This window comes from Mytilus trossulus, chromosome 10 (assembly GCF_036588685.1).
Source record: "Mytilus trossulus isolate FHL-02 chromosome 10, PNRI_Mtr1.1.1.hap1, whole genome shotgun sequence".
Taxonomy (NCBI): domain Eukaryota; kingdom Metazoa; phylum Mollusca; class Bivalvia; order Mytilida; family Mytilidae; genus Mytilus; species Mytilus trossulus.
In genome coordinates this window covers 34445828-34464256 of record NC_086382.1, presented here as the reverse complement: position 1 = coordinate 34464256, position 18429 = coordinate 34445828, and the positions used below count along the sequence as shown (strand labels likewise).

Here is an 18429-nt window from a genome sequence, read left to right as displayed (position 1 = left end):
TAAATATGAAATTAAAAATTGAATGCTTCTCTTTGTATAATTATTGGGTGTAAATTAAAGCATTGACAGAAGTACATTTTTAACTTTTATAATGTGAAAGCTCATGTCATCATGGAAATTACATTTATTTTGAAATGAAGGTTGATTTCAGAATGATGCGTAGTTGGTGTTACCCAATCAAAATAAACTATTATAAGGTAACACACATGTAATGTAATTATATGAAAATGAATAGCACAATTCAAGTTAAGAAGACTACTCCAGCAAATATTTATTGCAGAACCATGATATTGAGGCCAAAGATAAGCTGTCCCATGTCAGATAGACATGTACACTAGAAAGACAATATATGTTGAACCAACAACCAATCTCTATACAATGATACATCCATTATTCTTTGCTTTTGAGGAAAGATAATGTGTTTATCGCTATTTTACCTATGACGACGTTGTCAATTTCATGTCAATTTCGTAAGCAACGCCACGTTCCTGCATAGCTTCTAGTGATAATTTTCCATCTCAAGCGAGAAGCATGATATGAAAAATTATCACAAAAAAAAGACCAAAGGAAATTCACAAAATAGCGATAATGTATGTATGTCATGAATATGTTGTTATTGTTGGAAATAAAAATAATCAAAAGTTTATAATTTTTTCTATTTAGTTTATACTTGTTTTTTCATATCATAGATAATTTTGTTGTAGTACTTACCCAATGAGAAACAAGATCTCTCCTTTCATTGAATATCTGAAATTAAATTGAAATTCTGAATGATGTAAATTCAGAAATTGCAATTTTAATGCGACATCCAATAATGGACAATAATTTGAAATTGATTACCTTGATTATTGCAATTACAGAAAATAATGATATGAATATTTAAAATGTGACCTTTTTTTGTGAAACCTATTGGTGTGTTCCCATTTCGCCAAAAGATAACAAATTCTTACAGCTAATTATAAGTGACTAATCAAATTCAAGATTATTTTTAATTTTTTTTTAAAAGATGGAGATATGATTAATTTTGTTGTTGTTCATCTTATTTTATGCTCCAAGTTCATTACACCATGGCACTTTTATAACTTTAATAATCACATATTCATATACATTTTACTTCAACTTATTCATCATTACTGCTGTGTGTATAATGTAGGCCAAGGTGATCCAATAAATTGCTCTACATACTTTATAAATAACACATACAATCTATAATTCTATATTTTACCTGATGATTTGACGGCTTATGGACTACAGGAGTCCATGTACTATTGTATGTCCTCATTTTTAACGTATCATATTTCTCATTTTCCTTCACCAGCTCTCTCTTCCTGTTGGTATTTAGACCTATCACTTTATTATCATTCCGTGTTAGGGCTTTTGTAGAAGTTTTCATTTTCAAGGTTCTTCTTTCTTCATCTTGTTGTCTGTCTAGTTCATCCATTATGATCTTTGCTGTTCCTACGAATAAAAAAATAAATAAATAAAAATTAAGTTGAAACTAATGAAAAATATGTGATTTACCTATCATATGTAATCAGAATTATTCAGTGGTTAATGCCTGAATGCCTAGTCAATTAAAGAACTTAAGGTAGATCATCTGTATATGTTTCCAGAGATAGAAATTTCTTATACTTTGCCAAAAATGAAGATTTTACTTTGCTCTTTTCAAGAGTGTAATAAAAAGGATGGGTCAACATACTATTTTCAGGTTATAAGTCCTTGAAAATTGCCTGAATTTGCTTAGAATGATAATGAAAAAGCACATTTTAGTGCATAAAAAAAAATTTTAAATGTTTGTTTTTATCTATTCTAATTTGCACAGGTCAACATTTTCAGATGCAGGGCCGTAACTACATTGAGGCAAATGAGGCAAATGCCTCATGTTAGAAATTTCAAAAGAAAAAAAAAAAAAAAAAAAAAAAAAAAAGTGAAACAAAAGATTGTCTTCATATATATCAAATTGTAGTCACTCAAAGTGTCATGCAAGAAGCAAGTTATCTTCGCTCTATGGTGTCGCCAATGCATGTTTTTCGTGAACCATGTTTCAATTTCACTTTTAGTTTTCAGAGTTGATGGTCTATTGTTTGAACTTGACTTCTGTGTTCCGGGTTTGTTTTTTATTCATGTATTGTTCAATACTGTATTACTATAGTCTGAGTGTTGAATTTCATTTGTAAACGTCAGATTTTGCTATGTTGCATGTCATCTGATGTCCAGGCCTACCGGTCATAAAACTTTCGAACATGATTTTTGTACTCAGACTCGAGACTCAACCAACCAAATTGCTGGATTTCATGTTTCGAGCATGATTTGTGTGCTCCGAGCACTGAGCAAAGTTTTATGCCTTCAAGGCCAGATATTGTGCGAGAAAATATTTTAAGACTATACGATGCTACTGGTGACTGGACACAGAATAAAAATGGTTGTTTCTACATGGGGAATTGAATTTGATTTCAAAGAATACAAAACTGGCTTTTTTGGTCAATAAGACTAGATAGCTTACATGGTTTAAATTAAAGTAAGGTCACCCAATTTCTGGTATCAAATAATTTGAAGAAAAACAACAACAATGTATTGCCATATGACCCTTTACATTGAAGGGTTAAACTTGCATTAAGTCGTGTTCAGACCCTTAAACAGAAAATAAAGGAATATGGAGTAATTGTGCACGGGCCGTATCCCACAGAAAATCAATGCATAGTAAAAATACAAATGATCAATGGTCAAAGTCTTTATTTCTGTTCTGCATCTTGAAAGTTGCTGGAGGGTCTTCAACGATAAGAATCATTAATACCGTAAAACACGGTCAAGATGGTCCCTAGTGTCGATTTAAGCAGTATTAGTACTTTAAGTATAATACTGCACTGTCACTATATTTTAATCTAGTCATTAAAAATCACCAAAGTCTGAGCACAATACAAGACAAGAACAGACAGACAGATCTGGTACAAATGATTATGAGAATTACAATATTTGCTTCATCCTACATATCGGTCTTTTAATGGTGTCTCTAAAACCTAAAAGACTTGAAGTCTTAAATTTCCATGAATCTATTTTTTTGCTTTGAGACCAGTATATTGTCGAAAAATAGATAAAAATTCAGTATGTTTCAATGTAAGAAAGAGTCCGGGAAAAGCTTAGAATGCACGATTTTGCGTCATTTCGCTCCGAGCTTCTGGGGGCCTTAAGCGGCCCCCAGACCCCTCGCCCAAAGTTTTTCGCCTCGCTACGCTCGGCGAACATATTTTGCCTCACTATTACAAGAGACTAGTTACGGCCCTGAAATGACTTCTCCCAGGGTTGTAATGGGGGTACCTTATTGACAAATAACAATAAAAGTTCTTGCCAAATGATGTTAATGGTAATTTTTGGTGTATGACAATAAACTGACGTTTTCTTTTAGACTGATTTTGACAATCACATATAACTTTTTCCAAAAAAGACAGTAAGGATAATAATTTGAGACCTCTGACAAATCATGATAATGATAATTTGACAAATCAGGGTAAAATTTCAAACAATTTGACGCTTACAGTAGCCAAAATGACTGTTTGATGTCTGTCGTTAAAGGGCATTACTACCATCTTCTAAAAGGTGCTGCATTTGGGGTTTTAGTGCTGTACCTTAAAATTCAATTTGAAAGTCCATAAAAGAGATACCAGAAATTATCCTAAATATGGATATCATAGCATGACATGCCACACAAATTGTCAAATGACAATTATAATTAACATAACAAAACAATTTTAAAAATCTGATGAATGTTTTTTTCAATTTCCGTACAAATATGGTGCCACTGTTGTGTGCTTGAAACCTTTATCTATCATCTAATATTGAGGAACAGTGATTTGTTTTCGTATCCTTCAACAAGTTTATTCACTACAATACAATGGTTACAGACAACTATAGTATTTAATCAATTATTTGCATCATATTGAATTATCCTATTGTAGACAAAACTGTTCATATAATTAATTGAAAACCATATATGACCCCTTGATCATAACTTTTCTATTTCATTACAATTAAATGTATATTGATAATTGTGTTGATCAATTGAAAATGGCAATTTATAATGGTTACTTTAATTTTTCATTTGTTAAACAGGACCAAAATGAGATTATATACAACATCAGTAGATTCTCATTGAAACCAAAGGGTACTTTTTTCACAGATCAGGGAACAAATTATGACTGATCAGAAGAAGATTCAGGGAAAGAATATAACAAACTGTTACAGGGTTGAATGTCTTTTTGTTACTTTTTGTTCCCATGTTGGAAAAAAATCTAGTTTTAACATTTTCTTCATTAGTAATTTATGCAACATGATATGATACATGAAATTTGCAATCTGCTTACACATGAAAATCATTCATGGAACAATTTTGACAATACATTTATCAGGTTAAAAATGACACAAACATATATAAATTCTAAAAATCTTAACAACCTTTTGGTTCAAAAACAAAGATTGCAAATGTATACAAAAAAGACAAAAATTACATGTCCCTTTAAAGAGGCACTAGCTGTCAAATGTATGATCACCAATTTTAATCAAATTCTCATATTTGATTTATAACAATGTTAAACATTTATCCAAAATATTAAGTCTCAAACAATTAAATTCACATGAATACTGATTCAATGAGGTTGAATCATTCACTTGCAAGTGAATAATTCATAACCAATGTTTTTTTTAAGCTTATTTTGACAAAATTGAACCTTACTACATGTAGCTTCTAAAAGCGAATTATTATTTCACTATTTGCGTTTCAATAATGATTGAGCAAAAATATTACATTTCATATATCTCGTAGCTAGTGCCCCTTCAAATATGGACATTTGACACTTTCTAAGTTTTAAATAAAGCCTTTTGCCTTAACATATATATGTATGGGAATAAAGACATCTAGCTGTTGATAAAATAAGTAAAGAACAGGGTATGAAATTTGCAGGGGCCCACACAGGGATGGGGTAATCGTAATCGATTGTAATTGATTACATTTTTTCAAGTAATCGACAGTAATCTGTAATCGAAGACATTTTTGATTACATGTAATCGTAATTTTATCGATTACAGCAAAAATTTGGATGTAATCATTGATTACTTTCGATTACATTTCGATTACTTTAGTCAAATAGTTTGATGAAAAATAACCTATTTCAGAGGAAAATATGTACATGTATGTTACTGTGAAAGTACTTTTATTCGTGGGGTACCAATTTTCGTGGTTTTCGTGGATGACTTTATCCACGAATTTAAGTGTCCAACGAAATAAAACAACCATTGTCCAAATCAAGACATGCAAAGATCCCCATCGGTAGGTTTGACTACTGATATGATCTAGAGAATATAGAATAACGCCAAATCTGAGAATACTTTAATAACAGTCACGGAACTACAACCGCATGCAGGAGTATACCCATTTGATTTTTTATAACCTAAACCTGGGAACAGTATACCTAACAATATACGTGTCAATATATATATTCCTGCCTAAACTGTACAACTTTTGATCTTTTAATTCTCATAAAAATATTTTTGATCGATTTAAGTCAAGATTTCTGGTGTTGATATGCTAGTATGATAAAGTGTTCATTTTATATCTTCATAGTTCTCGTACATATGGGAAATAATATTTTAATGCTGGGCTTTATTTTAATAAGAATTATTTGACAATTCAAGATACATTTAGTGCATTTGCTTATGTTACTGTTTTCTTTATGTGACGTGTTTATGGCCTAATTAACACCTTTGATGGTCTATTATCTGTTGATCACTTTATAATGGGTTAATTAGTGTTATCACTACAATTTACACAGGTCAATGTTTACTTTGCAATTTCCTTCAATCCAGACTATTTGTAAATTTCGTTTCTGAAGGCTTTAATTTTTCAATTTTTTTTTTTAGAAAACAAAAATCCACGAATTTAAAAACCCACGAACATGTAAATATTGCTCAAACCACGAAAATTGATACCCACGAATTAAAATACTTTCACAGTATCACTTTGTAGAACAGATAAAATTTTATGCATCAGCAATCCTTAAGAGTTAAGCAACTGCCTTATTTCTATCTATTGTCTCAAGCTGCATGAGTAACCAGATCCCCTACCTAAATTTACTTTATATCCAGCTTTTTAAACAAATGGATGTATGTGCTTGTCAATAATTCAAGAGATTTAATATTTAAATAATAAAATATATCTTAAATAAGAAATGTGTCTGTCTTTCATTAAGATATGTACTACATTTTTTAAAAGTAGTAAGCTTATTTGCATTATTTTTCCTGAAAACATTATTTTCAATCAGAGTTGAACCATTTGCAATCGTATTCTGCACTGTTTTTCTACGCCGGAAGCCGCCCACAGGCCAATGGCCCCTAAAATTTGGTGTGGGCTACTGAAATTTCTGCTTTTCTTGTATATGTTGTGTACAAGTTGCGATTTTGTACAGGTTATAACATGCACAAAAATATTGTACATTTTATAACTTGTATAATGCAAACATACAAGTTATAACATGTACAAAAGTACCCCATGCATGTTATAACCTGTACAAAATATTGCTGAAAAATGGTTTTAACTTGTACAAAATCGAAAAATAAGGATATTTTTCTATTATCGCAACAGATGATATTGACCTCAATAACATTTGCATAAATTTTTTATTATTCCTTCATGTTATTGTGTTTTGTCCTTTTTTGATACAGTTAATGTCCCGGGGTCGGTATTATGAAGCATTCCTAAGACCTGTCCTAAGATAAATATCTTAGGACATGTCTTATTATCCTCTTATGACTATCTATGGACATATCTTTATTTGATGAATTATAATTGAGAGTGTCCACTTTGAAGGCAATAGTAAAATATTTTCATTCTAGTTGACACTAAAAGACATAAGAGGATATCCAGGATAGATGTGTCTACAAATAAAATTGGGAATTGAAATCGGGTACGTGTTTAACAACAACAACCCGCCAATAGAGCAGACAACATCCAAAAGCTACAAACAAATGCTTTCAAAGTAGAGGATATATAATTAAAACATCAAAATGACATTCGCCTCATGCAATGATCTTATAGTTTATAAACAAAAAGTGAGTTATAAATTTACGTCATGCTGAAGGTCAAAAATGTTGAATAGTAGATCCAAAGATATTGATAATGAAGCGTGGTCCAATGAAAACTATTTTAGCTCTCTCTTACTTTTACAGAGTAAGCATATAAGACATTGTTTTAGTCTTTGCATGCTTTAACCAGATGCTCCGCAGGGCGTAGCTTTATACGACCGCAGAGGTTGAACCCTGAACGGTTGGGGCAAGTATGGACACAACATTCAAGCTGGATTCCGCTCTAAATTTTGATTGTGATTAAATAGTTGACACAGCATAGGTTTCTGACACAGAATGAATGTATTCAAATGAACTTAAAATTTTGGTTTTCTCTTAGAGCAATTCACTATGCTGTTGAATATTAATCCTCTCCAAAAAATGAAGAAATTTTCTTTTTATTTATGAAATTTCAAATGAGAAAAATTGAACCCAATTTTTTATTCACATCCCCCTTTTTCCTTATTCCAAAACTAATTTCAATTAAAATATTCTAATGGAGTTTGCAACAATTACTACTCATTTAAATACATCATAAAATATTAAGATGTAAAAAAACTGCTTGTTATCACTGAATGGTAAAGATTATTTAAATTTATCAGTTGGTAGTAAAAAGTGAATATACATTGTATATTGTATATAACAAAGATTTAAGTTGATTCTGGACAAAGAAAGATAACTCCAATTAAAAAAAAATCTTGCAATAAGATATTTCTTGCTTACTATTCTGGACAAAGAAAGATAACTCTAATAAAAAAAAAAATTAGCTTGCCATTGCACAATACTGTGCAATTGAAAAGACTTGCTATTGCACAATACTTAATATAATAATTTTAGATCCTGATTTGGACCAACTTGAAAACTGGGCCCATAATCAAAAATCTAAGTACATGTTTAGATTCAGCATATCAAAGAGGCCCAAGAATTTAATTTTTGTTAAAATCAAACTTAGTTTAATTTTGGACCCTTTGCACTTTTATTTAGACCAATTTTAAAACTGGACCAAAAATTAAGAATCTACATACACAGTTAGATTTGGCATATCAAAGAACCCCAATTATTCAATTTTTGATGAAATCAAACAATGTTTAATTTTGGACCTCGATTTGGGCCAACTTGAAAACTGGGCCAATAATCAAAAATCTAAGTACATTTTTAGATTCAGCATATCAAAGAACCCCAAGGTTTCAATTTTTGTTAAAATCAAACTAAGTTTAATTTTGGACCCTTTGGACCTTAATATAGACCAATTTGAAAACGGGACCAAAAATTAAGAATCTACATACACAGTTAGATTCGGCATATTAAAGAACCCCAATAATTCAATTTTGATGAAATCAAACAAAGTTTAATTTTGGACCCTTTGGGCCCCTTTTTCCTTTACTGTTGGGACCAAAACTCCAAAAATCAATACCAACCTTCCTTTTATAGTCATAAACCTTGTGTTTAAATTTCATAGATTTCTATTTACTTATACTAATGCTATGGTGCGAAAACCAAGAAAAATGCTTATTTGGGTCCCTTTTTGGCCCCTAATTCCTAAACTGTTGGGACCGAAACTCCCAAATCAATAACAACCTTCCTTTTGTGGTCATAAACATTGTGTTTAAATTTCATTGATTTCTATTTTCTTTAACTAAAGTTATTGTGCGAAAACCAAGAATAATGCTTATTTGGGCCCTTTTTTGGCCCCTAATTCCTAAACTGTTGAAACCAAAACTCCCAAAATCAATCCCAACCTTTCTTTTGTGGTCATAAACCTTGTGTCAAAATTTCATAGATTTCTATTAACTTAAACTAAAGTTATAGTGCGAAAACCAAGAAAATGCTTATTTGGGCCCTTTTTGGCCCCTAATTCCTAAAATGTTGGGACCAAAACTCCCAAAATCAATACCAGCCTTCCTTTTATGGTCATAAACCTTGTGTTAAAATTTCATAGATTTCTATTCACTTTTACTAAAGTTAGAGTGCGAAAACTAAAAGTATTTGGACGACGACGACGACGACGACGACAACGCCAACGTGATAGCAATATACGACGAAATTTTTTTCAAAATTTGCGGTCATATAAAAACGAGAGTGAGGAGTATTTCTCAAAATTATTAAGAATCGTTCTTAAAATTTTTGGAAGAATTTGGAAACTAGTATCTAATGTAATTGTCATTGAGGAATGCAAGCTTTTAGTAAATAGTTTCACACTTATTTAAACCATGATGGACTACATAAAACATACAATTACATGAGAACATTTTGCCAACATTATTCATGAAACATATATTTCTGAAACTTTGTGATCATTGTCCTCTACAGAAAAAGACACGTTCTGGCCTATTCATTGGTATTCTTCATGCATTGGTGAATTTAAATGTATATTTTCCTTCTTTAAGATTTATTTTAAATTTTGTACAAGTTAAAACCATTTTTAAGCAATATTTTGTACAGGTTATAACATGTATGAGGTACTTTTGTACATGTTATAACTTGTATTTTTGCATCATCCAAGTTATAACATGTACAATATTTTTGTACATGTTATAACCTGTACAAAATCGCAACTTGTACACGACATATACATGGTACAGGAATATATATGGGCTACAAAATCTATGCTGTGGGCTATCATTGCCAAAGTCTAAAGTTCTATCCCTGGAAAATCCAATGTACAAGTTTTTAAAGAACCATTAAAGAGAAAAAACTTAATTTCATCATTTTAAATGTTCATTTGAGTTTGAGACCCCAATTTCACGTGATGTAAAATCGTTCTACCCAATCAAATTGCTCTACTGTCAATTAGGAGCGTATAACACGATTTTGACCCTTGATCACAACTGCACGATCGTGATAAACCATCTAAAACACGATTTTGTGAATCTACACAAAAAAAAACAATTGTTCCCAGTTTTGAACTGTGTCCAATGGAATACAATTGTGTTCAGCCAATCAAATTCCATGTTTCTCATGATGAAACACACCTTATCGCTATTTAGTTCATTCCGGGAAAAACAGTCATATAGACAACTTCCTGTATAGGTCACCAGCCGAAAAATGGAGGTCATCAGTAGTGAGCTTAGGGAGAAAAAACTTTAGAAAGTGATCATCAAGAAACCCCCCACATGAGAAATCTCTTAAGCGAGGGACTTCCCTTAGTCAAGGAGTCATTTTACTCTTGTTAAAATAAAATAGATAAATCATTACATGTAGATTTTTTAACTTAAAAAAGGGAAATTCTGACATTATATTTAGAACAACTTTTCTAAATGAAGGGTCCAATTCAAGGCTTCCAAAACGGTCATATATTCCGGTCATTTGTATAATGTCTGGTAAAAGACCGGCTGGGCAAAGCATGAAACGGTCATATACTGTTTAGTTTCAAAGGCTTTTTCGGTCATTTTAACATATAAATTCACGATCTTTTTGACCCAACATTTTGCCTTTAACAGCCATACATTTCCGGTCATAAAAGTGACATGATGATTAATTACTATCAAAACAACCCCTACTTTAGAACTTTCTAATTTTAATCAAGGCTAATTAGTTGTTGGACAGCTGAAAACTACCTGTTCAGGTGACAGGTAAACTATTTTCAGTACCGGACATTGTATAAATTAATCGGTCCATTCCCAATTATTTTCGTACATTTCAGCAGCTTGTATCTAATTGATTTAAAATATATAATAAATACATTTATAAACATGATTTGATAAATCATTTAAAAAGGTTTTAAATGAAAAATCGTCAGAACTACGTTGTGTGAACAAGAACACGTGTGTGCATTAAAATTCGGATCAGATATGAAATGTCCGGCTGGCTCAGAAAAATTTTGGAAGCCCTGGTCCAATTATACTGAAAAATGAAGAAGATACAAATGTATAAGGCCAAGAACATATCAAAATTCTTGGACATGTGTTGACCATATAATACCAGATAGATCATAAGATGTATAGTTCTTTGGGAAAAATTTCTTCAAATAATATGAATATGTGCTCAATTTTACTTCCAAACCTGATAAAGGTCCTTCTTTGTGGATTATTTCAAATTGGAAGAGTCAACAACTATTTAATATCCTTGCCATGAAATTAATTCCTGGTCTTGCAACCACATGTTCATCTTTTCTACTGATATATAATAACTAGGATATATAATAACTAGAATCATGCAAATAAACTTAAGAAAAAGGCATGTAAGCTCATCTTACAAATATGACACTTTTTCTAGACCACAAAACAGCACGCGCAAAATCGTCATAGCAAAGTACAATGTATTGTAACCTTTGAAATTGTTGTGGCGCACTAAAACCCCCATGGGCACTTTCAAAAGTTGGCAGGTATGATTATTTCTGGAAAGATGTAAGGAGCGTGTCTTTTTGAAATTCCTAAAAATACGATTTGCTTGACTTGTATTGCCTTCCACAAGATTGATGATGCTGAATGCAATGTACACAAAGCAATGGAGGACGGAAGTGGGATTTTGTGAAGATCTAGAATGTTTTTAGACATTACCAATAATTGATAATTTCCAGTTCGACGGGTTCAAACAGAAAGATTTGAAAGCAGAGAAAAACTGCGTATCTTATAATCGGAATGACTTTATCAGATGACAATACTAATACTAAAATAAGGCTTGCGCATAGTTATATACCTTAATTCAGTCACGGACCCGCGATATCACGGGTTGGTTCTAGTGTTTATAAAAAAAAAGGATAGTCATTTTCGTCGTTGGATTGATGATCGTACATATTTATCTTTCTAACCACACCTGACATGTGTGAGTTTTTTTCACTATTTTGCGTCTGTCCTTCAGTGGTGTAAACTTTTGAATTTGTCTGAATGTTTAAAAAAAAATGCTGTCAGATGTACATGTATTGTCAGTAAGTTTATACCATCTTTTCTAAGTGCAGTAATGCCTGTATTGTCATTTTTCATACTTTTTATGTATGTAAACAAGTTCTTAGGTTGTTTTTTTCTGATGTTGTCATCTGGTTCTTCTACTGGCAGGTCAAATATTATTTTTTCAATGTAATTCCAGTAGGCATTACACATTTCTTTTTGTAATGTTCTTGTGAAGTTCTAGAATGTTTTTACACTTTCGGAAGTCGGGATTGAAATTGGCATTTTTTTTAGCAATAATTGAGAACAATGAAAACTTAAGAAATGTTTTTTTATTCAAAAGTGCAGAAAAATTGTATTCTGCACTGTTTTTCTACGCTGGAAGTAGCGTAGTGACGTCAATGCATATTTTCCCCGTGTGTTAAGGTATCAGGTCTGTTCGCGCCAAATATACTTTCCCGCCCAATATACTTTCGCACCCTACACGTTCGCACCTCACATGTTCGCCCCCTAAGTCTGTTCGAACCCTTCACATTCCCACCCAATTTGTATAAGAAATAGGGAGGTTGATATTAGTTAAATTATTAGATATTTTTTATATGTCTACATACCAAATAATTTTAATTTCTTGAACTAAATTTGAGGAATTATCATATAATTTTCTTTTTTTATTATTTGATGATTAATATTTAAATGTTACATGTAATTAAGTATGATTACTGCTAATTGGTATTTATACACAGCCTAATTTGGTGTTATCTTTTAGTGTTTAAAAAAACATGATTGTTGTTTTAAGTCTTTTAAGATCTTTTAACTTGCTTTGATGTAAATAACTGCATATATTTAGCTTGTTATGACTAAAACTTTGAAGATTTAAAATTAAAAACATGAAATATAATTGTTTTAACAGCTTGTCTCCTTTGATCTCATGTGTGATTGGACAAGTATGACAATATGATGGCTAAATATTTATAGCAATACACTTTCAAAGACTCGTTTACAAATTATTAAAAACACAACCATTTTTGACTCGATCATTAATTAATTATTTTTTACAAAAAAACGATCTGAAGATACAATGTACGATTTGTATAATTCATAGTTGTTTGGGTGTGAATATGTAGAGTGCGAACAGACTTTGGGTGCGAATCGTGTAGGGTGCGAACAAGAAAGGGGGCGAACGTGAGTGGGTGCAAACACGAAAGGGGGTGAACGCGAGTGGGTGCAAACATGATTGGGCACGAACGAACCCGAATTCATTTTATAAATAAAAGCATAAAAAAGATTTATTTAAAGTCGGTTATACATATGACAATACAACATAAGCTCTATAGAGCTTTTTTCCGACATACATATAAGACAAGCACAATACATAAAACACAAAAAACATGAAGCACATCATGTGAAATAAATAATGTTATCAAGCACAGCAATTAATAGGAGGACAGCAATTAAGGTGTACATACTTCAAAATAATTGTTAATTCGAGTAGTCTGAGGGATCAAGGATTATATTGTAATCTGATAACCCCAAAAAAGCAGCTCATCAGTAGGCCTAACTGTTTTAGGATCTCCTGTAGTTGGTGATCGCAATACTGGTATACCAGTATTGTCCACAATACTGGTATACAAATTTTGTACCAGTATTGTAACTTTTTATTAAAAAACCAGCAATACTGGTACATTACTGATATACCAGTATTGTAGTTGTATTGTTGACTAGACTATATTGAAGATCAAAGGGAGATTAAATGAACTCAAAAAGATTATAGAGGATAATTGTGAAATCAATTAACAACCTGTTAAAAGTCATTAATATACTGGCACAAATAAACAAAGGATTATTGAAATAAACTCAATTAATATCATCATTATTATTTAAACAATTGCTAATAATTTATCATATTTCTTTACTTTATTTAATTCAATATACATGATATAGATAAAATAGAAGAAACGCTTATTAATTATCTGAGTAAATATTTAATAAATTCAAGCAAATTATTACACTCTTATATTAAACACTGTAAATTCAGCATTTACATGTATGCCTGGCCATCAAATATTTTGACAGATATTTAATACATGTATACATTTTTTTGTGTACTAAGGTCATATTGTGCATTTCTTTCAGTTGTCTTTATTTTCTTATTAATCTCTCACAACAAATTAAAAGATATCAATTATAAAATTAGTTGCTGTATAGGGGAACCTGGTTATAATCCTTACCTTACCTTACCTCTGTATGTTTAACCCCCTTTGTAGAGGAACCATACGCTAGTATGTATAACTTGTGATCTTTCTTATATACAGTGATGCTTCCACCAAATATGTTGCAGTGCTGAGACTATTTACACAGTGAGATCCTACCCACACACAATTATATTACAAATCTGTTATCATATATTTATAATGTTTCTGTGTTGATTTAAAGTCAAGTCACATACTTTTAGAGAAAGTCCACAGAGACTGAATACCTAAATGCCAATATAGGAAGGGGGAGGGATAGCAGAAATCACATCAGAAGAAAAAATAGACAATACCAATGATGATAATATTTTTTTTTGATACAGAAGCTATTACAGAATTAGTGTCAATATAAAATTCACTAAAATATAATATTGAGTCTTGGAAAGAGAGAAATGGAAGAAAACATAGAAGAAAGTAAAGAGTTTGTTAAAATGCTGAGTCAGAATGGTTAAGAAAAAAACATCAGAAGATTTGAAACTTTATTTGATGACAATCACAGTGTACCATCAATGGCATTATCAGTTAAACACAATCGTTCCTAATAAAATTGTCATGTCATACAGTGCTAATTTCATTATGCATATATGTGACACTTTTAATAAATGATTAATTACCTATACTGTTTATTTTAAAAATAGCACAATACTGGTACAATACTGGAATACAATACTGGTACAACAATTTTATACCAGTATTGTCCACAATACTATACCAGTATTGCGATCACCAACTACAGGAGATCCCTGTTTTAGATAAAATTGACGTTTTAACCCATTCCACTTCACTTTACAATATTCGCCCTTGCCTTAAGTTTTAACAGTTTCAGATTCAGTTATAAATCGAGATTATTGAGGATAATTGGTCTGATTATCTGCCCTGCATGGTGATCAAAACTGAGCAGGTTGAGAAGTTTTCACTTCATAAACTTCAATAAAGATAATTTGTATGTGTTAAAGTGTATTGCAAATGTAAACTTTACTGGTTTTTGTTGTGTTTACACTTTCATCTGACAAGTTCCTGCCACCCCGCCATTAATCATACGCATGCGTGGCTTGGTGTTGCTAATGAAAGCAGGGAGCAGTATGTTTATTAAAAAAAGGATAGTCATTTTCGTCGTTGGATTGATGATCGTACATATTTATCTTTCTAAGCACACCTGACATATGTGAGTTTTTTTCACCATTTTGCGTCCGTCGTCCGTCCGTCAGTCGTGTAAACTTTTGAATTTGTCTGAATGTTTAAAAAAAAAATGGACATTGTTTCTAAAAATAGAACACAGTTAGTCTGTTATGGGGAACGCAGATACATATATGAAAACTGAGGTATTTATAATAAAACTGACGTGAAAAACAAACATAGGCGGATCCAGGAATCCTGAGGGTCTGGCCTCCTCAGTTTCGTGTGGGAACACTCGGATTTGGTTGATTATAATAGAACATAATTCCGAAATCACCGAATCCCTGATGACTGTTTTTACTAAGCCAGTTTTTAAAGTTTGATTAAAAATTCACTGTATACAGTTAGTTACACTGATTTATTTCAACTATTAATTTACTTGGATGTCTTCTCCTGCAAACGGAACTCGTCAGAAACATATATAGCAGAATCTTCAGTTTGTTGAAGGAGGCTATATAAGTTTGCCAAGAAAAACTTACCAGTACAGAAAAGCTAACTGGGAAAACATCAAACAAGATGTGAACAAACTCACACAAGAAATCAGGCAAAGGTCATTATCATAGTTCATCTACTGAACTATGGAATACATTTACAGATAGTTCTATCAGTCAAGAAAAACATCCCCCAGAAAACAATCACAAACAAGAAAAAACTACCCTGGGTTGATAAAGCATTAAAAATCATGATAAACAAAGTTAAAAGACTGCATAAAAAGAGCAAATGAAAAAATACAAATACTTAAAAAGAACATTACAAAAAGAAATGCGTAATGCCTACTGGAATTACATCATCCGTGAAAAAAATGATATTTGACCTGCCAGTAGAAGAACCAGATGACAACATCAGAAAAAAAACAACAACCTAAAAACTTGTTTACATACATAAAAAGTATGAAAAATGACAATACAGGCATTGCTGCACTTAGAAAAGATGGTATAAACTTACTGACAATACATCTGAAAAAAAACTAACATCCTAAATAGTTTCAAAAAGCATTTTCTGAAGAAACAACAAGTGAACCTATTCCGGATAAAGGGAAATAGAACTATCCAAAAATGAACAAGATCACCATCTCTAAGAAGGGTGTTATAAAATTACTGGACAAGATCAATCCTAATAAAGCAACTGGTCCAGATCAAATTTGCGGAACAGTACTTAAAGAACTTAGTAGCGACATTTCAACTGCAATCACCTACATCTTCCAAAATCACTTGACACAGGAAAAATCCCAAAAGATTGGAAACATGCAAATGTCTGTCCTGCTTTTAAAAAAAGGTGACAAACACAACGCAATAAACTATAGACCCATATCTCTCACATGCATACTTTGTAAGATCATGGAACACATAATAGCCAGTAGTATGATGGATCACCTAGAAAATAACAAAATCTTGTACGACCTTCAACACGGGTTTCGAGCATCTAGATCATGCGAAACTCAACCAGTATCATTCATCCAAGAACTAGCAAAAAATAACAAAGTAACATCCAAACCGACATAATTGTGATGGACTTTGCCAAAGCCTTTGACTAAGTTCCTCACAAAAGACTTCTGTACAAACTGAAACATTATGGCATTGATGACAACACTTTAAAATGGATAGAAGGTATCCTTACATCTCGGACACAAACAGTGATTATTGATGGTATTCAGTCAGACAAAATAAACGTAACATCTGGTGTTCCCCAAGGAACAGTTTTGGGTCCGATCCTGTTCCTTGTATACATAAATGGGTCATTTTCAAAAAATGTCGTATTTTCAGTACACCCATGCTAATTTTTTTTATTTCTAATGGAAATTTCAGTTGTAATGGTTTAAATGAAAGCTTGTCGGATTTGTGATTCAGAACATTAATAATAAACACACCTTACATCTATTTTGATAAGATTAAACTGCATTTAAGACCGATTTTGGGGGTATTTGTCTGCGTACAGTGTCAGAAAAACACATTTTAAATGATTTTTTTGCGATTTTCTGATCGCCTTGATATCTGCAAAAGGGACTTTTTAAGAAAGTTAAATATTACTCTAACGAAAAATCGTAGCTTCTTTATCATTGTATGTAACATATTATCTACAAACTAAATTTAATCAGCGTACAGGAGGTTCATGTCTTTCCTGTTACCGCTACTTAAATCAGCCGTTAAATTATTTTCCCTTTGAATATTGAATCAGTCAGTGTTGATCTCAAAAATGCAAAGTAATCTTTACAATTAAAACGCCTCGTTTCTTGAACGACAGTGTAGAGAAAGGAAATTTCAAGACATTAAGTGAAAAAAAAGAGCGTACTTTTTTTCATGTCTATGCTGTTACCACCAATCTTGATTAATTACACCAACAGTATACTTGTTAAAAGTTCAATAACGTGTTGGAAACCAAATTCACAATAGAAAAACATAATCACTTCACCAAAGGGAGTAGTTATTTCACAACAGCAATCAAAAACAATGAAATTTGTCTATCCTGTTATGTCTATCCTGTTATGTCTATCCTGTTATGTCTATCCTGTTGCTATGGTTGCTATGGTTACAGTAACAGGATAGACAATTGTAGACAAAAACGTCGTTATTTTTTTAATCTTAACATATAGGTGCAAAACGAATAAAATATTTCGTTGTTTGAACTCATCTTAAGGTTATAACGTTTTAATCTTCCTAATTAAGCATTCGCAGGTGCAATACTGATATCGGTAACAGGATAGACAAAAAGGTAACAGGATAGACTTTTATATAGTGATATATCAGAAACGTACGTTCCTGTTACCAATGAAATACAGAGAAAAGTAAACTAACTTATGAGGGATTTACTTGATGTTGGGTTTATTTGAAAGGGTGAAAAAATGCCTAAGAATATGAATTGATATCTTAGACTTGCATTACTGGTAGTAATTTTTTACAACCTTTGAAAACCAATTTTTAGAGGCATTTTTCAGTACAACCTGGAAAATGGGCAAATAATCTATTATATTACAGAATGAATATATATAGAAGTTTATTCTCTTGAAAACCATCTAATTGACTACGTAAAACAAGCTTAACATTTTATCTAAACCTTTTCTTAATAATCCA

General features: G+C 31.7%; 1 protein-coding gene across 1 annotated transcript in view; it reads right to left on the bottom strand.

Annotated features, from left to right (window-relative positions):
• LOC134687256 (epithelial cell-transforming sequence 2 oncogene-like) overlaps positions 1–15230 on the bottom strand; it is a 75046-nt gene extending 59816 nt beyond the window's left edge. The window contains exons 1-3 of the mRNA XM_063547400.1: positions 15165–15230; positions 1226–1458; positions 712–747 (exon numbers count right to left, since the gene is read on the bottom strand). Of these exons, the coding sequence (XP_063403470.1) occupies positions 712–747; positions 1226–1441 (252 nt within the window). The 5' untranslated portion in view covers positions 1442–1458; positions 15165–15230. The remainder of the gene's footprint in view (positions 1–711; positions 748–1225; positions 1459–15164) is intronic.
• Between the last annotated feature and the right edge of the window lie 3199 nt (positions 15231–18429).